The 22,882-nt window shown below is 36.8% G+C and overlaps 1 protein-coding gene across 4 annotated transcripts in view; it reads left to right on the forward strand.

Annotated features, from left to right (window-relative positions):
• RELT (RELT TNF receptor) overlaps window positions 1-7,221 on the forward strand; it is a 61,672-nt gene extending 54,451 nt beyond the window's left edge. For 3 of the 4 annotated variants that reach the window (XM_053708725.1, XM_053708727.1, XM_053708726.1), the window contains exons 9-11: window positions 763-975; window positions 1,113-1,287; window positions 3,735-7,221. In XM_053708725.1, the coding sequence (XP_053564700.1) occupies window positions 763-975; window positions 1,113-1,287; window positions 3,735-3,746 (400 nt within the window). In that variant the 3' untranslated portion in view covers window positions 3,747-7,221. The remainder of the gene's footprint in view (window positions 1-762; window positions 976-1,112; window positions 1,288-3,734) is intronic. The other variant, XM_053708728.1, reaches the window with a different exon arrangement.
• The last annotated feature ends 15,661 nt before the right edge of the window (window positions 7,222-22,882 follow it).

The following is a 22,882-nucleotide window of genomic DNA, read 5'->3' on the forward strand; positions in this document are numbered from 1 at the left end:
ATATGTATATATGTATAGATATATACAGATATACATAGGAATATCTCTTTAAAAATACTTAGAACATATTCCGCTATGCGCAGAACATTGGAAAGTGAAATATTTACAGTAAATACACACTACAGCAATGTATTAAAAAATAATATTGCATAGAGTGTATGTATGTGTATATATATATATATATATATATATATATGTGTGTGTGTGTGTTTTTATGTCTATTTGAATACATATATACACATGTACACCTATATAGACATACATACATATATACATACTTATCCATCTTTGATATGTGTATGTATTTATCTCAATATTAAAGCCCTTTGGCTGCCTTTTTTATTTCTAACACTTGAGACCACATATCTTTGAGCCCTTATAACTTTAGTGTGCAATATATATTTTTTTTAATAATTTTTATTAGGCAGTGTTATTATAAGTGTAACCGTGCTTTGTAATGTATTTTGCGATTGCGCTCAACTTGTAACATGAGCGCAATTTAACCTGCACGCAAATGTAACATGTACTCTAGCTCTTTATAGGGAATTTAAATTAATTTGAATATCCCTTTTTGATTCCATCTAAAAGTGTATTTTATTATGTAATAATGTTTTTTAAAACGTGTTTTCTGTTAATTTCAAAAACAGAAGAGCTTTATAGGACCATTAAATTCAGTAAGATTGCATAGTCAATAAGTGCATAAAAAAAGACAAAGAAATAGCACATTGTCAATACGTTTTTTGTTTTTTTTTGTTCTCTTAGCAGGCTACACCTTCTCCCACAGATGCCTCACCTCTGCAAACACCAGCACCATCTGCACACTGTACAGGGTCTGGCATCTTGCTCTGGGCCCTGCTGTACCCGCTGCAGCCAGAAGAAGTGGACTGATGTTCTTGTTCCCCCCGAAACTGTACCAAAAGGCGCTGTCAGCAACACCAAAGGATCCAAGCCAGTCACCATCCTTTCCGTGGGGAGGTAAATATCTGACAAAGATGTTCTTAACCTTCCTTTATAGTTCTAACCTGTTGTAAACAGACTTATTTTTGGTGGAGTAAACTTATTTTCTGATTATAACTCTCGCTAATTACATGGGATGATACCTTGTTTTCCAGATTTCGGGTTGCTCGTATAGCTGAGCAGAAGCCAAGCCCCCCAGAGGTAAAAGCGCCCATTGATTGTGAGGAATCGAAAAATGTCCCCTGTGATGACTGTGCTGAACAGCGGGTGCTGCTCTGTAATGCTCTAAGGGCCAAAAACCGTAGTATGGAAGACACCAGCAAGCTTGAGGTGAGAAGCGGTTGCCAGCTGCTGTGTGTATATAATATGAAAGACACAGCATTAAGGATTTCCTCTAACTTATTGCTGAACATAAAGATATAGTTGATCATTTGGGGCCACTTACTAATTGTACATACTTTAGCTGTTATTTCTGCAAAAACTGAAAACCTAGGCATAAATGTTTTGCACCTGAAGCCAACATTTTGCATTTTTATAAATTTTGAGCAGAACTCTCTAACCTGACACAAACAGACCATCTGATGCTACACTCATTAGCTAGGTTGGTAGGAAGGAGTCTTGATAGAAAAGGTGCAAAGTTCCATGTAGCAACAGTATGTCTGGCAGTGCCTCCATCAATGTGAAAACATTTTATTTTAAACCTGTTCATTGGTCACCTGGTCTCCCCACTTTTCCAGATGATTAATAATTTATTTTTCAAATGGCAAAAAGCTTCCTCAAACACCTACATACTTCCCCATCAGCATCTACAAACTCTAATAATTTGGTTAACTTAATTAACCTTAAAGGGACATTGTATTGTACAATTTGTTTCACCTTAATGTGTTTCCAATTACTTGTTATAGTTTAAAATGTATGAGGAATTGTTCACTTAGATATATTTTTGTATATGAAATAACTTTCTGCTAACTGAAACCACAACCCAATACAGTGGGCTGATCTTGTAAGGACAGAATACCTCATTATGTTATGTGTCTAATTATTTACACTAGTCATTGTTATCTTCTTTATTACTGTTTACTCAAAGGTACTTAGGGAGAACAATGGAAAATGAAAATTGTAGTACCTCTCTGTCACAGCCCCCACTCACTAGGAGCATTATTTTATCTAAATCTTCTTGTTACAATGTAACCAGAACTTAAAGGGACATGAAACCCACATTTTTTCTTTCATGATTCACACAGAGATTACAATTTTAAATTACAATTTACTTATATTATCAAATTTGCTTCGTGCTCATGTTATTCTTTGTTGAAGAGATATCTAGATAGGTAGCATGCACATGCCTGAAGCACTTCATGTTTAAAATTGTATGTTCTATCTGAATCAGGAAAGAAACATTTTAGGTTGCATGTCCCTTTCAGTTTAGAAATGTTCAGTATAGGTGGGGAAACAATAGGCAAAATCAGCTATTTCAAAGATTGAATGAGCTATTTATAAATAATGTAATATAATTCTATATATGTGTGTGTGTGTATATATATATATATATTGTGTGTGTGTGTGTCTGTGTGTATATATGTATGTATGTGTGTGTGTATATATATATATGTGTGTGTGTATGTGTGTGTGTGTGTGTATATATGTATATGTATATATATATATATATATATATATATATATATATATATGTATGTGTGTGTATCTATATATATATATATATATATATATATAATGTGTATATGTGAGTGTGTATATATGTGAGTGTGTGTGTGTATATATATATATATATATATATATATATATATATATATATATATATATATATATATATATATATATTGATATAGTGTGTGTGTGTTTTTATTTGGTTTAATTTTGTTCCTTCATGTTTCTTCAGTTCATAATGTTCCTTCTTGTTTTAAAGTCCATCCCTAACTCTTAATAAAGCCCCGAGGGGTTTACTTTCCACACACCCTTCCTCCCTGGTGAATTTTTTGAACCAAGATCTTTTCCCTTTGTATTTGCATTTTTTTTAATCCCTCTGCACTGAGACAAACAATGGTTCCTGTAGATTTAAACCACTGTGTGCTGACTGTACAGTATGATCTGGTGTTTGGGAAATCTGTGGTAGATTATGTGCTTCATTGTCTGATGGTTAAATATCATATTAATGTATTTGTTTCTTCTGCATACTGATACTTACATGTGACAGCTTCATTTTATGTATTTGTCCTAATAATATTAATCACAAGGACTGTCTGTCCTGGTTTAGTGAACACATTATAGATAACATTACGGAAACTCACTGTTTCATCTTTTACCCACCAATAACTTTTTTTACATTTTTTAAATTTAAATATAACACCTTTCCCCGCCCACGAACTAACAGTGAGTTGGTATTGTACCATTTAGTTATCTATGAATAGAGTAGTGGAGCCACCGTGTGGTCAATGTTGGCAATGTACCAATGTTTCACAACCTAAACCTAACTAAAGGGTATGGTTTTGGCATAATACTTGGGTTGCTAACATTTTGACACTTTGATGGACTCTATCATGTTTAGGGGGATGACAAATTATTTATCTAGACAGTCTTGTATATCTTCTACACTTAATCAGTTGGATGAGGTATCTTGTGCATATAAGTAGATATGGCCTATAGCTGATGTGATCATATAACTGAAAAAGGAATCCTTCTTTAGTGTCTAGATAAATGCATTTAAAATGAAATTTTATTTATTTAATGGTTTCTTTCTTTTTCTCCTGTCCCCCCAGGATGTTATTTGACTGCAGCCTCTTGCCCAGAACGGCCATTCACCTGCGAAAATCCATCCTTCTGGTGGAAGCGTCCTCTGGCCAGTAAGGAAAGGACTGAAGGAAGCACAGTTTGCATACGGGGTGCAGCGTTGCCCGCTGTGAGGGACACATTCCAGGAGCCTCCTCGCATTTTAAAGCAGATTTTTATTTTTTACAAGAGCGTATTTTTATTCATGGACAGTGCCAGAAAACAACATCATTTCATATGCATTTAGGGTCAAAGAAGTTGCTGGTAAATAGGAAGAAAGTTTGTAATCTTTCTCATTTTGTCTGATATTTCCATAATCTACTGGCAGTGCTGTGCTCCCGAAGCGCAGTCCGCATATGGAATTCGCAGTCTGTCTGGTGCAGGAAGGAAGATTAAAAAGAAAACAAACTTGATTATGTTGAAAATAAATTTCAAATAACTGAACAAACCTTTCCAAGGTGAAGCTGCTATTGGCATATAGAATGTCAGAGCGTGATAACAACGCGTTTAATAACATGGGAAGCGGGTTTAAATAATTATTTATTTTAGTTTCTGTATTTAACATTTCTATGTCATTTTTCATTTTATATTTGTTTATTCTTTTATGTAGTATTGCAGTTAGTCTGCTTTAGTCGTTCTCCGTGCTGATGGTTTGTTTAGTAGGTGTTGTATTCATTTAGAGTCATTCTTGCTAATAATTTTAGATTTTACTGGGGCTAGTGACTGGATATAATTAGTTTGGTAGGAAACATTTCAGCATTCACACTGCACCTACAAAAAAAATCTGCAATATTTAGGTTCCCCCCTGCATTTAAATTGTAACTCGAGGAATCCCAGACCTCAAAAACTTCCAAATGGAGATAGCACCCCACTTGTAAGCAGGTTGTTCTCATTTAATAAGTTACTCGCTAGTACTTAGTGTAATAAACTATGTTGTAACTTCCGCAAAAGATTAAATTTAAAACGCAAGCTCCCATTCCAGACCTGAGTAAGAAAGGACTGACAGATGGTGGCTACATGCATATGCTTCTTCTGATAGGCTAAACATCTGTGTTCCAGTAACTGTGTGGGTTACATACATACATTTGTTTAAGGGACCATTACATACAGTATCATTGCAAAATTAACAAATACATAAGACAGTGCAGTAATGCTTAATTTGAATTTTAAATATGAAATCAACTTTTCTTCTGACAAATCTGACTCGTATAGTATATACTGTGTACTCTGGTACCTCAGAGTGTGACTATAGAACACTGCACAATTTGATACTGGAGTACTGAAATTTTTGTTTAAAAAACGTTTAAATCATAGAAGTTTAAATTTGACCTTCATGTTCATTTAACAATAAAATGCAAGGAAGTATTAGAAGATATTGGTGTTACATCAGAATGTCTCTTTAACAATCTGGTGCTATGAATTAGTTGTCAGGCGCTGACCCTGTTTATCAGACCCTAGGAGACCGTTCCACTTTGCAGTGTGATGTGCTAATCTAAATAAAATAACAATGCAGAATTCTGCACAGAACAATCTACATTCGTTTTATTTCAGTAATTGTCATGCTCATCTGACATCTAATAGGCTGGCACGTGCCATGTTCTGTAAACTGGAGCCAGTTATCTAGGTGCTGCTAATCCGGGTGTTGGCTGACCTTGTCACCAAGTGTGTGACAAGCTACAGAAGGAAGTGTGAAGTGTATGGAAGGAACTGTATGTTCGGCACGCAGAGCTTCCATGAACATCTAAGTGCACAAGCGCCAACATGACTTTAAAGGGTGAACAGCCAGTGATAAAGTAGATGCCATGTTATCTGTTGCTGTCAAACCTTATACAAGAGCAGCTTTATGAAACTTCATATTACAAAAAATAACTGATATAGATAATTATAAAATTAATTGCCTAAAATATATCCCCAAATAATGACGCCCAAAGTCAAAAGTCTGACCTCCTCCCAATCCTAGCAGTGGCCACTAAGAAGTGTTTACCACAACCACATGTTCAGAAATCAAAGCCTAGCGCTACAGGGCTTCCAGTAGCCATGGGACCTCGAGTTACAAATATCACTTCTTATCTTGTTATATATATCTTGTTCATTGGCTGCTGAATAGTTTAGCCCCATCTGTGAGTCTCTTAAGGCAGCTTTGTTGTCTTATGCGTCTGCTTGTACAGCGAGAAAAGAACTACACAAAGTATTACATTATCTTGTACAGGGTAGTACCCACAAGTCCACTGTTACCTATGGGCTACACCTTACCATTCCACTTCCCTTTAAAATACCTTGCTTGCATAAGTATGTTACGTTAAAGGGACATTAAACACTAAATAAATGATTGATAGAATGAGGTCTGCAAATATTAGCTTGAGAATATGTACACATTAGTAACATTCTTATGTCCATAAAGCAGTGGGCGCCACCATATTGTTACCTAGGTTTAGTTTTCTGCTTATTAGGGACAGTTACAGAGGCGTAACTAGAAACCACAGGGCCCAGGTGCAAGAATCCAAGCAGGCCCCCCCAAATTTTTTATAAATTTTAATCATGTCACCCTGCCCTCTTCATGATTCTTTATCCCACCCCCTGACCTGACCCCCAGCCAGATCATTCAGTTAATAGGATTAGCAGCAGCCAGCCAGCACTTGTCAGTCTCTCTTATTACTACATACAGCGACCGTAAGACTTAAGTTAATGCTCAATCTCAGGGCTGCTGTATGCAAGTAGCCCACCAGCCCAGTCCATCCCTGTGGGGCCCCCCAGGGTCACCAGCCTCAGGGCCTGGTTGCAGTCGCGAAAGGTGTGACAGCCATAGTTCCGCCCCTGGAAAGCTTACTAGACTGCAACCAATGACTGTGTGGAATTCAGCTGTATCTGCATTTTCACTTTTAACAGGAATTTGGGAAGCCCACAATATTCAGAATTAAATTATAGGAAAAGGGAACAAAATAAATAATGAAAGTTATTATATGTAGTAGTTTTACTACATGTAATTAAACATTTCATATTAAGATCTCAAAGTGTTTAATGTCACTTTAAGCCACATAACTGGTTTTGGTTTTCTGGAGCCGCAATGGTACGAATTATTAACTGAAAGTGGTTTACAATTTATTTGTTTACGTATTTGCGTATAACTTTTTTATTTTTTTCTAATTTTAGCTGATTTGCAATATTTATAAATCTCATACTTCATACAAATAAGCTGTGTCATTCTTTCAGTACTGCTGTTGCCAGGAACATATATGATCAGTATGTACTTACTATATTATCCCTAGAGTAAAACACTGTATACTGTATTTGTATGCAAATCCATTTATATCAGTATTTGCTCTGTGGTAGAAGTTGTACTGTGAGTTTTAGTAAATAACCTGTTCCAGCACTGAAAGGGTTACGTGTATCTTGTCATTTTGTCATCTCATCAAATTTTTAATTGATTTATTTATTTTTTTTATTTCGTTACAATAAACCAAAATTCAGATAACAATATCTTGTGTTCTGATTGTGTTTTTTTTATTCTATCTGTATCTATATGAAGAAAAGCTCTAAATATAATTAGGGTTTACATAAAGGTTAAATAGAGAAACCTTGTAAGAAGTTTGCACTTTTAATAAAACCTTATAGCCAACAACATTTAAAGTTCTGTTAAATATAGAATTTCATAATAAAAAGACAACGCAATGCCACTTACTCTGAATTTCAAATATGTAGTAGATTTTTTTTCAGATACATTTATTCCCCCCCCCCTTTTGTTGGCAGTCTTTATCATGTGACAGCTATCAGCCAATCACAGATTAGTATATGTATACACCAAGTGTTTTTCTGAAGCCGTCATGCGCATTAGAGACAAACACTTGGCCTTAGAAAGCGCACAGCTGATCGCACGCGCACCCACCCGACCTCGCACGCGCACCTCTGCAAATGAAACAGCAGCGCGAGGAACACAGCAGCGCGAGGATCAGGCAAGTGAAAAGATCTTAGAAAGCGCACAGCTGATCGCACGCGCACCCACCCGACCTCGCATGCGCACCTCTGCAAGTGAACCACAGCAGCGCGAGGCTCAGGCAAGTGAACCACAGGGGGGGGGGGAGAGAGAGAGAGAGATATAGAGAGAAGGGGAGAGAGAGAGAAAGAGAAGGGGGAGAGAGAGAGAAACAGAAGGGGGAGGGAGAGAAAGAAGGGGGAGAGAGAGAGAAAAAGAGAAGGGGGAGAGTGCAAAATAAAGGGGAGAGAGAAGGGGAAGAGACAGAGAAAAAGAGAAGGGGGAGGGGGAGAAGGGGGGGAGAGAGAGAAGGGGAGAGAGAGCAAAATAAGGGTGAGAGAGAGAGAGAAGGTTGAGAGAGAAGGGGGAGAGAGAGAGAGAGAAAAGGGGGAGAGAGAGAGGGGGAGAGAGAGGGGGGAGAAGGGGGAGAGAGAGAGAGGGGGAGAAGGGAGAGAGAGAGGGGGAGAGAGAAGGGGGGAGAGAGAGAAAAAGAGAAGGGGGAGAGAGAGAGAAAAAGAGAAGGGGGAGAGAGAGAAGGGGGAGAGAGAGAGGGGGAGAAGGGAGAGAGAGAGAGGGGGAGAAGGGGGAGAGATAGAGGGGGAGAGAGAAGGGGGAGAAGGGAGAGAGAGAGGGGGAGAGAGAAGGGGGGAGAGAGAGAAAAAGAGAAGGGGGAGAGAGAGAAAAAGAGAAGGGGAGAGTGCAAAATAAGGGGGAGAGAGAAGGGGGAGATATAGAGAAAAAGAGAAGGGGGAGAGAGAGAGAAAAAGAGAAGGGGGAGAGAGAGGGAGCAAGGGTTGGAACCACGGTACCTAAAAATTGGCCTGTGTACACGGGCTTTAGGACTAGTATTTAATAATGCAAGTAAATTGGAAAATCTCATAAAGCTTCACATTCTTTCTGAATCACGAAAGCTTATTTTGACTTTATCGTGCTTTTACCTGCTGAGGGTATTACTTTTTTTTTTTACCCTACTTTCTGGCATGTGCAATAACTCCTTGTGCCTGTTGGGTCCCAACCTATACTGAATATTTAAATACTTAAGTACTGGCTATAGAAAAACTATGTAAACATAGCCAGCAGAAGAAATGACACTCCCAGTGGGGGCTAAGAGAGAGAAGTAAAATTTGGGCTTGATATATACAGACAAAGATAATATAAGGATGGGGCTGTTTTATAAAAAGTAATAAAATAAAGAAATCTGATTTCCCTCCAAGCTTATGCCCTTTGTAATAGGTTGTGGTATCAAAGAACAAATGCAGTTATTTCATATACAAAAATAAACATCAAGCAAAAAACAATATACATTTCATACTCTGCTGCAGGTATATCAAAATATTGGAAAGACATTAAAGGGGAACTAATTTTACAGTACACTTGCCTTTAAAATACCTTGCTTGCATAAGTATGGACACCTGGTGTATTTATAACAAAAAACATAAGTATCAATAACCTATCAGGTACCTCTAAGAAACAAAATGCCGGCACTAATAGCTCAGTCCAAAGTTAAAATAACGTTCTATAAACTTAAAAGGGGCAAAATCCTAGCCTCGAAATCCAGAGACAATGAAATTTAGTGGATGTCCAGGAAATAAGTATAATTGTCATGGTACCTGCAAAACTGACCTGTGAAATAAAATAGCAAACAAAAACTAGTGCAATACTGATAAACAAATATCAAAACTGAGGTTAAAACTCACTGGTCTCATAGACAGCCTACGCGTTTTAACCTGATTGGGTCTTTCTCAACGCTAGTTTGTCAGTGTACATGGTCTTTTAATCAGTCATTTTTGTTGATTTAAAATACTACGCTATTGTTAATATCCTTGCAATCTCCGGAGCACTATCCTTACTACCAAGGCAAGTCGTGAAGGTTAATGTATAAATTTATACATTATAGAAGTCCATACTACAGGAAGATACTGAAGAATCCATGGAGTGAAGGCTCATGGGATGAAGGTCCATACAGTGGGAACATTATCATTGGGGTGCACAGAGCTATGCAGACAATATAAATTAGAGACTGGATTTCATGAACTAATGTTTATTACAATTAAGAGTTTTATATAAATTGTGTAACATTTACTAAGCAGGTCCAGTACCCATAGTGCTAGTGTTTAATACACATTTTAGAGTCAAGGATGGCTCAAGATATTGTGCTGCCTGGGTCTCAGATTGCAATGACCCCCCCCCAGTAGTAACAAATGTTTATGCACAATTGTGCAATACATAGGAAGGTAGTTAGGGAAGAGATGTACTTGTCCTACCTTGAATATGTCCCCTGACTGGGCATGATGAGGCTATGCTGCTGGGAGCCTGCAACTTCCTCCCCTAAGAAAAAGAACAGGAGCAGCCTGGGTCTGACAGTGACTGACTCAGTCTGCTGCCCCATGTCAAATGCTGCCTGGGTCTGCTGGACCCACTTGGTCCCATGGTTGAGCCTGCCCTGTTTAGAGTGTAAAAGTAAACCACACTCCCTTCCAGCAAGCAGCTGACTATGAGGTCATATAAACATAGGGATGCATTGTTTTTACTAAGTGCCTTAAAGGGACAGTTTACTCAAAAATGTTCTCCCCTTTAATGTGTTCCCAATGATCCACTTTACCTGCTGGAGTGTATTACATTGTTTACAAGTAGCTCCTTTACCCTTATATTGGCATTTGAAATAGTTGATGTAGCCTGTGGTATCCACACCTATTCTGAAAGTTTGTGGCCGCAGGTCCAAGCTATAGATAAGTTTTGTAAACACAGCCAGCAGAATAAATTACACTCCCAGTAGGATATAGCAGAGATGAGCTAATAAAATGTTGATTTTCCATTGTTCTCTCCAAGTACTGGTGATTGTTTTATGCACAGATATAAGATAAAGAAGCAGGTATATGTACACAATGTGATATAGTAATGAGATCTGATTATACCTACAAGCTCAACCCATTTTATTAGGTTGTGGCTTCAAAAACACAAAATCAGAGCTTTAATATACACAAATAAACCTTAAAAAGCTATTTTTCATACATTTTTTACTCCACAGTTGGTAAAAAAAGCAATTGTAAACATATTAAGGGAAAACTATTTTACAGTATACTGTCCCTTTAACAGCAGCTTAATGGGACAGTCAAGTCCAAAAAAACTTTCATTTTTCAAATAGGGCATGTAATTTTAAACGACTTTCCAATTTACTTTTATCAACAATTTTGCTGTGTTCTCTTGGTATTCTAGTTGAAAGCTAGACCTAGGGAGACACATATGATAATTTCTAAGCCCTTGAAGGCCGCCTCTATTTTATTTACTTTTCACAGCAGGGAAGAGCAAGCTCATGTAGGCCATATAGATAGCATTGTGATCACGCTCGTGGCTAGTGGCAGACACTGCACTAATTGGCTAAAATGCAAGTCAATAGATAATAACTAAAAGTCATGTGATTAGGGGTGGTAAGATGATGCTTAGATACAAGTTAGTCACAGAAGTAAAATGTGTATTAATATAACAGTGTTGGTTTTGCAAAACTGGGGAATGGGTAATGAAGGGATAATCTATCTTTTTAAACAACAAAAATTCTGGTGTTGACTGTCCCTTTAATGTGAATGTACAATATTATATCTACATAACTGTGATTAGATTTAACCTGTCGCAAACATAAGTTCAAGGGAGATTATTCCTATGGAGAAGGGGTGACATGTAGGATAATTCATATAGAACAGGGGATCTGGTTTGGTTGAAGGGAAAATGTTTATATTTTTAGAAATGTTGCTGCTTTCTGTTAGAATGGTGAAGAATTTCACCTGTCAACAAACAAGCTGTACGAATTACAGAGCTGGATAAACCAAGGTACAAATCAGTAGATCCGTGTTCCGTGAATACTAATCTCAGTCCTATAAGAAATCTATAACAGGGATTCCTTTATAATTTAACTAAGGAGAGTGGGACACAAAATCCATGTTAAAGGAACAGAAAAGCCAAAATTAAAAACTTTCATGATGCAATTTTACACAACTTTCAAAATTTACTTTTAACATGGATTATGATTATATATTATTCATAGAAGATAACATTGTAAATAAGCTATAAGGTTTATTAATAAGACAAAAACAGGTATTGGCGCACATCCAAACACATACGACCATATATATTTTCACATATTTTTAACACACACACACACACACACACACACACACACACACATATATATATACTAAAAATACACACACACATATACAGGGAGACTGACCAAATCTCTCTGTTAGTTAAAGCACACCACCCTGCTCAGGTGTGTTCCTAGGACAATGTAATTGAGTTATATATAAAAAGCCAGGGAGTCTCATTCTGTGCAGTCCTGATTTGAGGCAAAGTACTGCAGTGTTGGAATTCTATTTTGGTAAATAGGAATCAAATGATTTAACCCAGTAAGGCTTAGTTTTAGTGTTAGGACCAGTCTATTTTGGGACACCTTGTAAGTGGTCACTGGCTGAGCAGAATATGGCCATATTGTGTGATTAAGATTCCAACTTTATTTAAAAATGTAAAAGTTTAAAAATATTAAGCAGGCAATTTTTGCAGCATTTATAAATATGTTAACAATATGTGAAAATATATATGGTCTTATGTGTTTGGATGTGCGCCAATACCTGTTTTTGTCTTATAATTTTTTTTTGTCATTTTGGCAGCACTCCCACAGTATCGGCTAGATTACGAGACTTGCGTTATGAGTAAAAAAGCAGCGTTAAGCCTTATAACGCTGCTTTTTTTTACTACCGCTGGTATTATGAGTCTTGCAGGTTTTGGCCTTATCGCAAATCAACTTACGCAATTAACGTATAGTCTATTTTCAATGGGACTGCCATAGCGCCGGTATTACGAGCTTGTCCTGGGAGGCCAAAAAGTGAGCGGTACACCCTATCCTGTCAAGATTGGTAACGCATTTTTTAAAGTCAGTAGTTATCAGTTTTACACTACAAAGCTGTAGCATAAAACTCATAACTAAAGTGCTAAAAAGTACACTAACACCCATAAACTACCCATCCTATTTAAAACTAAATACTTACCTGTAAAATAAACCCTAAGCGAGCTACAATATAACTAATAGTTACATTGTATATATCTTAGGGTTTATTTTTATTTTACAGGCAAGATTGTATTTATTTTAACTAGGTAGAATAGTTACTAAATAGTTATTAACTATTTAATAACTACCTAGCTAAAATAAATACAAATTGACCTGTAAAATAAAACCTAACCTGTCTTACACTAACACCTAACATTACACTACAATTAAATCAATTACCTAAATTAAATACAATTACCTAAATTACAAAAAAAAACAAAAAACACTAAATTGCACAAAATAAAAAAAGAAATTATCAAATATTTAAACTAATTACACCTAATCTAATAGCCCTATCAAAATAAAAAAGCCCCCCAAAATAAAAAAAAGCCTAACCTAAACTAAATTACCAATAGCCCTTAAAAGGGCCTTTTGCTGGGCATTGTCCCAAAGAAATCAGCTCTTTTACCTGAAACAAAAATACAAACAACCCCCCAACAGTAAAACCCACCACCCACACAACAAACCCCCCAAATAAAACCCTAACTAAAAAAACCTATGCTCCCCATTGCCCTGAAAAGGGCATTTGGATGGGCATTGCCCTTAGGGCATTTAGCTCTATTGCTGCAAAAAAGCCCTAACCTAAAAATAAAACCCACCCAATAAACCCTTTAAAAAAACCTAACACTAACCCCCTGAAGATCCACTTACAGTTTTGAAGATCCGACATCCATCCTCAACGAAGCTGGGAGAAGTCCTCATCGAAGCGGCAAGAAGTCCTCAACGAAGCCGGGAGAATTCTTCATCCAAGCCGGGAGAAGTGGTCCTCCAAACGGGCAGAAGTCTTCATCCAGACGGCATCTTCTATCTTCATCCATCCGACACAGAGCGGGTCCATCTTCAAGACATCCCGCGCAGAGCATCCTCTTCCAACGACGACTACCCGACGAATGAAGGTACCTTTAAGTGATGTCATCCAAGATGGCGTCCCTTAGATTCCGATTGGCTGATAGAATTCTATCAGCCAATCGGAATTAAGGTTGAACAAATCCTATTGACTGATGCAATCAGCCAATAGGATTGAACTTCAATCCTATTGGCTGATCCAATCAGCCAATAGGATTGAGCTCGCATTCTATTGGCTGATTGGAACAAATTGGAATAAATATAATATAGTAGCAGTGACATTGGGGGCAGCAGATTAGGGGTTAATAAATGTAGGTAGGTGGCGGCAGATTAGGGGTTAATAATATTTAACTAGTGTTTGCGATGCGGGAGTACGGTGGTTTAGGGGTTAATATGTTTATTATAGTGGCGGCGACATTGGGGGTGGCAGATTAGGGGTTAATAACATAATGTTGGTGTCAGCGATGTTGTGGGCAGCAGATTAGGGGTTAATAAATATAATGTAGGTGTCGGCGATGCTGGGGGCAGCAGATTAGGGGTTCATAAGTATAATGTAGGTGGCGGCGATGTCCGGAGTGGCAAATTTGGGGTTAATAAGTATAATGTCGGCGATGTCGGGTGCGGCAGATTAGGGGTTAATAAGTGTAAGATGTGTTCATGTTAGGGTGTTAGGTGTAAACATAAATTTCGTTTCCCCATAGGAATCAATGGGGCTGCGTTACTGAGCTTTACGCTGCTTTATTGCAGGTGTTAGACTTTTTCTCAGCCGGCTCTCCCAATTGATGTCTATGGGGAAATCGTGCACGAGCACGTACAACCAGCTCACCGCTGACTTAAGCAATGCTGGTATTGGAGTGCGGTATGAAGCAGAATTTTGCTCTACGCTAACTTCCTGTCTTTTAACGGCGGGTTTAGAAAAACCTGTAATACCAGCGCTGTAGGAAAGTGAACGGTGACAATAACGTGCAAGTTAGTACCACACCCCTCATAACACAAAACTCGTAATCTAGCCGCATGTGTGCTAATATATAAAATGTTTTTGTTAGGCGTGCACAACCAAACCCTCTTGTTGTAAGGTTTATTAATGTTATATGTTTTTAGAACTTGGACTGACAATATTAAAGGGACACAAAACCCAATTTTTTTCTTCCATGATACAAATAGAGCAGCAATTTTAAGCAACTTTTTAATGTACTCTTATTATAAATTTTCTTCATTCTCTTGCTATCTTTACTTGAAAAAGCAGGAATGTAAGCTTAAGAGCTGGCCCATTTTTGGGTACAGCACTTGGTTAGCACTTGCTGATTGGTGGCTTAATTTACCCATGGGAGTGCACACCTAATATAGGACATCTCTTCTTCTTTGGAGGGATCTTTTTTAAGGGACTTACCATAGAGGACTCCATAAGTGTGTGTGATAAGCATACATGGAAGCAGGGTTTTATTCATAATAAATGCTTTTACCATCATTCAGGGATGTGATTTGTTTTTGTGTCATTTTAGATAAGATAAACATACTTACCAGGGTTTTAAAGTCATTTTGCAAATCATTAAAGGGACACTCAGGTTAAATTAAATTTTCATGATTCAGATACAGCATGTAATTTTAAACAACTTTACAATTTACTTCCATTAAAAAAAATGTGCACAGTCTTTTATATTTACAATTTTTGAGTCACCAGATCCTACTGAGCATGTGCAAGAATTCACAGACTATACGTATATGCATTTGTGATTGGCTGATTGCTATCACATGGTACAAGGGGAGTGGAAATATACATAACTTTGAAATTTGTTATAAAAAAATCTACTACTCATTTGTAGTTCAGACTAAGTGCTATTGCATTGTCTTGTTATCTTGCATTTGTTGATTATGCAGATCTAATGTGTTGACTGGTCCTTTAAAGAGATATGAAACCCAAATTGTTTTGTAATTCAGACAGAGCATACAATTATAAAAATGTTTTCAATTTACTTTAAGCAAATTTGCTTTGTTCGAGTTTGTTTACTCTAAGGTCAGTTTTGTGTGTGGCCCAGCACTGAAACAGTTAATATGAGAACCCTACCTTGCAGTCTGCATTGTTGAGTGTTTTCTAATTGCAGGGTGCGGTTACCTAATTAACTGTTTCACTGCTGGCTCCCATGGTATTCTTTGTAGAATAGATACCTAGGTAGGTAGCATGCACATCTGGTGCTCTTGTTAATGTGTAACATTCTTGCAAACCGCTGCCATCTAGTGCACACTCCAGAGATTACATAAGGGTGTGCAGACTTCTGATTTTCACTTTAGATTGAGGTTTTCTGATTAATTAAATAATTTTGTTGTAAAAAGACAAACATGGTCTACAGACTGCTAAAGTTTATATATCTATACCAGAAAATACCAGAATGGCCATCAGTCACTTGGCACTGAGTCACAGCTGGGCTGAAGGCATAAAATAAAGGTATAGTTACAACACTTGGCCAAATGGTGGTAGGCCCGGGTGACATGCGTATCTCTTCTTACCCAGATCTCTAACCTACAGCCATACATGCTAGCCTTAAAGTGAGCGCACTAAAATACAAATACAAATGTGAGTTTCACAGCAGTGTGTAATTCTCCCCAGACATACACAAAGCTCTGCCTTCCAACTGAACGGGAAAATGTCCTGACTGCTCCAGCTCAGCCCTTGACACTCCTGGCTCCAACCACCAGCCCAGTCAATTATTTGCTCTTCCCCACCCACAGCGTGGCTATGGCCCTGCCCACAAATAAGTCCCCTAACCTCAATGTCCCAGACATTTTACCTCCCCGGTGTCATGTGACTTGTTAGTGTTACAAGGTCTCAGGTGTGAATGGCGAGCAGGTGTGTTAAATTTGGTGTTATCGCTCTCACACTCTATCATACTGGTCACTGGAAGTTCAACATGGCACATCATGGCAAAGAACTCTCTGAGGATCTGAAAAAACGAATTGTTGCTCTACACGAAGATGGCCTAGGCCAGGGGTCAGCAACCTTCGGCTCCCAGATGTTTTGTAACTACATTTCCCATGATGCTCAGATAGCCTAAAGAGTGTCTCAGCATCGTGGGAAATGTAGTTCCAAAACATCTGGGAGCCGAAGGTTGCTGACCCCTGGCCTAGGCTATAAGAAGATTGCCATGACCCTGAAACTGAGCTGCAGCACGGTGGGCAAGACCATACAGCGGTTTCACAGGACAGGTTCCACTCAAAACAGGCCTCGCCATGGTCGATCAAAGAAGTTGGTGAGCGTCATATCCAGAGGTTGTCTTTGGGAAATAGCTGTATGAGTGCTGCCAGCATTGCTGCAGAGGTTGAAGGGGTGGGGTCAGCCTGTCAGTACTCAGGCCATATGCCGCACACTGCATTAAATTGGTCTGGATGGCTGTCGTCCCAGAAGGAAGCCTCTTCTAAAGAGAATGCACAAGAAAGCCTGCAAACAGTTTGCTGAAGACAAGCAGACTAAGGACATGGATTACTGGAACCATGTCCTGTGGTCCGATGAGTCCAAGATAAACTTATTTGGTTCAGGTGGTGTCAAGCGTGTGTGGCGGCAGCTGCCGGCACTGGTGAGCTACAGTTCACTGAGGGAACCCTATGAATGCCAACATGTACTGTGACATACTGAAGCAGAGCATGATCCCCTCCCTTTGGAGACTGGGCCGCCGGTCAGTACTCCAACATGATAACTACCCCAAACACACCTCCAAGACGACGAATGCCTTGCTAAAGAAGCTGAGGGTAAAGGTGATGGACTGGCCAAGCATGTCTCCAGACCTAAACCCTATTGATCATCTGTAGGGCATCTGTAGGGCATCTGTAGGGCATCCTCAAACGGAAGGTGGGGGAGCGCAAGGTCTCTAACATCCACCAGCTCCGTGATGTCGTCATGAAGGTGTGAAGCTCTGGTGAACTCCATGTTCAAGAGGGTTAAGGCAATGCTGGAAAATATTGATGGCCACACAAAATATTGAAGCTTTGGGCCAATTTGGACATTTCCACTTAGGGGTGTACTCACTTTTGTTGCCAAACGGTTTAGACATTAATTGCTGCGTGTGGAGTTATTTTGAGGGGACAGCAAATTTACACTGTTATACAGGCTGTACACTTACTACTTTACATTGTAGCAAAGTCTCATTTCTTCAGTGTTGTCACATGAAAAGATATAATAAAATATTTACAAAAATGTGAGGGGTGTATATATTGTAAATATATATATTTGGAGCCCTTTCCAGTCAAACACCTTGTCATATACCATATCCCTTTAAAACCCTTTTAAAAATGTTTTAATATTAAACTGATAGTTTTTTTAATACAAATGTCTATATATTAGTATAATAATTTATTTTAATATATTTGTATGTGTGTTTTTTGTGTAACATTTATTTAACCCATCTCTAACACTTTGCTTTAGGTCTCAGGACGAGCTAATTCTTTTACTGCTATTTTGTCTTTCGCTCGAGTGCAAAATAAGTTTAAACTTGTAATATTAGTGATGTTTAGCGCAGCCGTGATACACATTGAATGTTTAGTGCATGCTAAATCGATGTTGGCCGCCTAAACCTTCTCTGGTAAATGTGTTTTACCATGGACTTGTAATATCAATTTGTGTGCTAATTTTGGCGCAGTCCTGCTAGCATTAGCGCTCCACTTGTAATATGGGCCTTTGTTGCGATCAATGCTTTAGAATTTAGCTCAAACACAATCACAACTTTAACAATCTTCCAGTATGTCTTGAACTCACAGTAAACTAGTCTTGCAATACAGCAGTTCTGAATTCACCTGAACTAGTCATTTTTAAATATGTTGATAGAGAAATTAATTTGAGGAACAGCTGAATGAAATGTATTACTGAGGGATTATTAATATTTTAGTAAATCAAAATTGTACTTAGAAAAGAACATAATCATACTGGTATTTATATGTGATTCATATTTGTGTCTTCACTAGTTTTATGGCTATGTACTTACAATGCTACAATCATTGTTTTGAATTATAAATTAATTTTCAACTACTTACACATCAGTATTTAGTGGAGATTACAATAAATATTTTCAGTATGAAAAATAATCCATAAATACAATTACATTTTAAAATATTGAAATGTAAGTTTTGACAACAGAAATAATTCTAAAGCTGTCAAAGACCATTTAGTAATATTCTCAGTTTTATTTGTAGAATGTATTATGCATTGCTGATGCTAAGCATAGGTACCAATGTTTTTCAACAATGGATACCTAGAGAACTAAGTCAATTTGATAGAATAGAATTTTGATGTGTCTTAAAATGACATCCTCTTTCTCAGTCATGAAAGTTTAAATGGATATGAAATCCAAATAGTTTAGTTCATGATTCAGATAGAGCGTGGCATTTTAAAGGGACAGCATACACCAATTTTAAAATAACTGCAGGTAATAAACATTGCTATAAAGAAGAAAATGAACAGATAAACATCCAGTATAAAACCTTTTAAAAACTTACTTAGAAGATACTAGTTTAGCACTGTCGATGAAATTAGGCTGGTGCACCAAGTGAAAGGGACTGGGAAATTGATATTGATAAATATACACATGAATGTAGTGTTTAGAAAATAAATAAAAATAAATATCTATCTATATATATCATCTGTGTATGTGTTAATTTTTACTGAGGACAAATAACCTAATATAAGTGAAAAATCAAATGTGAAAAAATGTTACATAAGAGAATAAAGAAAATATTCTAAATTATAACCATTAATCTAATAAATGCGAGATATTGCTGTGAAAGAATGTTACATGGAAAAATAAATGGGATTTCCTAAATGAAAGGTATCCTATATATAAGACCTATAATTGTTTACTATAGGAAATTCATATATTAGTGCAAAAATAAAACAAATTAAAAAATTGGAGTAATAATTAATTCTATGTGAGTTGTAATCATGAATAATTATGAGGTGTGATACTAATACAAAAATACAAAAATTCTAATATAAAAATTCTAATATAAAAATTCTAATACCACTATTTAAATGTACTTTTAAACACCCCAGAATGTAAAGTGTCTAGTGTCTCCTTTATGGACTTATTTCAGAGGATTTTGTTCTCTATTAGCAAAAGGTGCTCACGTACTGTATTCTGTCCCTAAGAAATCTGCTTGTCTGTCTCAATATTGCAGGTGACGTGTACATTGAATAGAATAAATAACATTCTTATCGTACCATCTTATTAATATATTTATCTGTGTTATGAGATTTTACCTCCTTTGTTTTGGTACTGTGTTTGCAAACTTTACAAGTATAGCATGGAAAGAATCCCACTCATTTTGTTCCTAAAAGATCTACATAAGGATTTTTATTTTTGTATTCGCCGGGGGATAGGAAGTTCTTTAAATTTTTTGCCCTTTTGAATATAACATTGGGACTGTCTTTGACTTTATTGCCCAAAATCTGATATTTTTTTTATAAAATGACAGTCTTTTTGATTTCAAAGTGCTGAGTGCTATAATTAGTAATAAAAGGTATAAATAATGTATCATCTTGGTTTGGTGATATTTTCATCCTTATAGTTTGTTCATGTTTAGGAGTTAATAATGTTGTTCTATCTATGTGTTTAACTTCATGTTTAACATTTTGTATAGTTTGCATATGTACCCTTTCTCTTTAAATCTTTAAGTAAGTATTTCTGATTGTATCTCATAGTTTTCAATGTTTGAACAGTTATTTTGATATGGAGGAATTGCCCTTTGGGGATGTTTGTCTTCCAATTTTCAAGGTGTCAACTCTCATTGTGAATGTAATTGTTGGCATCAATTAATTTAAAATGAGTTTGGTATTTATCCGTTTATTTTGAATTTCAATCTCTATATATAAAAAATGGATTTGATTAGAACTATATTCGTGTGTGAAACTTAGGCCAAAATTGTTTGTATTCATATCTTCAATAAAAATCTCAAGTAGTTCGACATCTCCTCTCCACATTATAAAGATGTCACCTATATAGTGATTGTAAAGCACGAGGTTCGCTTCCCAGTTACCTTGCGCTATGAAAAGTTTTTCAAAATGCCCCATAAATAAATTATCATAACTGGGGGCGAACCTCGTGCCCATTGCTGTACCTTAAAATACTTTATTTGAATTAACATAAGTAATAAAATAAAACTATTTTTGTTTACAACCTAAGCTTCTACATACCTTCAATATAATGTTTAAATTATCCTGAAATTAGCAGTAACAACCGCCCATAAAAGGAGGAAGAGTTTATGCTAATGCAGCGTCCACCCCCATCCAATGGAGAAGTGGCTGTGTCCATTCATTTTAATACGCCTGTGATGTAATGTCTATCCCCTTAGCATGCATGCTTGCTATTTTCGCATGCGCACTTTGGACAGAAACACACACCCAACATATTGTTTTTTCTTTTAATCGCATGACACTGGCATCCGACGCCTGGAGTGTGATGCTCCGCTGGGTAAATGGAGAGAGGAGGCGATTCTGCGCATGCTTTTCCAATAAAATAGTTTAGATACACATGCGGGCTGCCATAATGTTTCTACCTAGGTAGAACATTGTAATAGGGCCATGTAATGAATATAAAATGGGTTTGGCGCAGATTTTAATTTAGAATTAAAATTACAAGGTAAGAAAAGAGAACTTTAAAGAGCTACTTATTAGAAATATATTTATTATATATAGAAGTTTTGAACAAGTTAAAGATTTTTTGGGGGTTTCCTATCCCTTTAAGTTGATTTGAAAGTTCCAATTGTTGTTTTTTTATAGGGTTATTTTTTAATTTAGTGTATGTGGACGTGTCATTTAATAATCTCCCTGATTCCTCAAGGTAATAGCTTGTGTTCATTATAACCACACTCCCTTCCTTATCGGCAGGCTTAATGGTAATGTTTTATTACATTGTAGTGACTTTAAAGCTTCTAATTCTTTTTTGGTAATGTTCTATGCTATATATTTTGTTTGGTCGAGTTTTTCAATGACTTTTTTGACCAATCTCAAGTAGTTCGACATCTCCTCTCCACATTATAAAGATGTCACCTATATAGTGATTGTAAAGCACGAGGTTCGCTTCCCAGTTACCTTGCGCTATGAAAAGTTTTTCAAAATGCCCCATAAATAAATTATCATAACTGGGGGCGAACCTCGTGCCCGTTGCTGTACCTTTGGTTTGCATAAATAATTGCTCATTAAATGAAAAAAACATTATTGTTAAGTATAAATTCTATGCATTCCAGTAAAAAAGACTTTTTCTTCCTCGGCTATATTTTCATCCTCATCTAAAAAGTGTTTGGTGTCAATGAGATCTAATTTATGGTTAATATTAGTGTAGAGTGAATTAACATCACATGTAACCAGAAGATAGTTTATCCTCCCACTTGACAGTATTTAAAATATTTATAAATTGGGTGGAGTCTTTAAGGTAAGCTGGAAGTTTTATAAAGTAATTTTGTAAAAAGAAATCCACGTATTGGGAAAAGTTGGATGTCAATTACTCAATACCGGAAATTATGGAGCTTAAATCTTAATGAACTTTTGGCAAAAATAAAAATGTATTGTACATTTAAGAAATCAAATTCAGAATTGGTTAAGACACCTTTTGTGTTTGCTTCTTTAAAGGGTTAGAAATTCTTCCACATGTGTGGTTAAATAAAATACTTTATTTGAATTAACATAAGTAATAAAATAAAACTATTTTTGTTTACAACCTAAGCTTCTACATACCTTCAATATAATGTTTAAATTATCCTGAAATTAGCAGTAACAACCGCCCATAAAAGGAGGAAGAGTTTATGCTAATGCAGCGTCCACCCCCATCCAATGGAGAAGTGGCTGTGTCCATTCATTTTAATACGCCTGTGATGTAATGTCTATCCCCTTAGCATGCATGCTTGCTATTTTCGCATGCGCACTTTGGACAGAAACACACACCCAACATATTGTTTTTTCTTTTAATCGCATGACACTGGCATCCGACGCCTGGAGTGTGACGCTCCGCTGGGTAAATGGAGAGAGGAGGCGATTCTGCGCATGCTTTTCCAATAAAATAGTTTAGATACACATGCGGGCTGCCATAATGTTTCTACCTAGGTAGAACATTGTAATAGGGCCATGTAATGAATATAAAATGGGTTTGGCGCAGATTTTAATTTAGAATTAAAATTACAAGGTAAGAAAAGAGAACTTTAAAGAGCTACTTATTAGAAATATATTTATTATATATAGAAGTTTTGAA

Source organism: Bombina bombina, chromosome 3 (assembly GCF_027579735.1).
Source record: "Bombina bombina isolate aBomBom1 chromosome 3, aBomBom1.pri, whole genome shotgun sequence".
NCBI classification, from domain to species: Eukaryota; Metazoa; Chordata; class Amphibia; order Anura; family Bombinatoridae; genus Bombina; species Bombina bombina.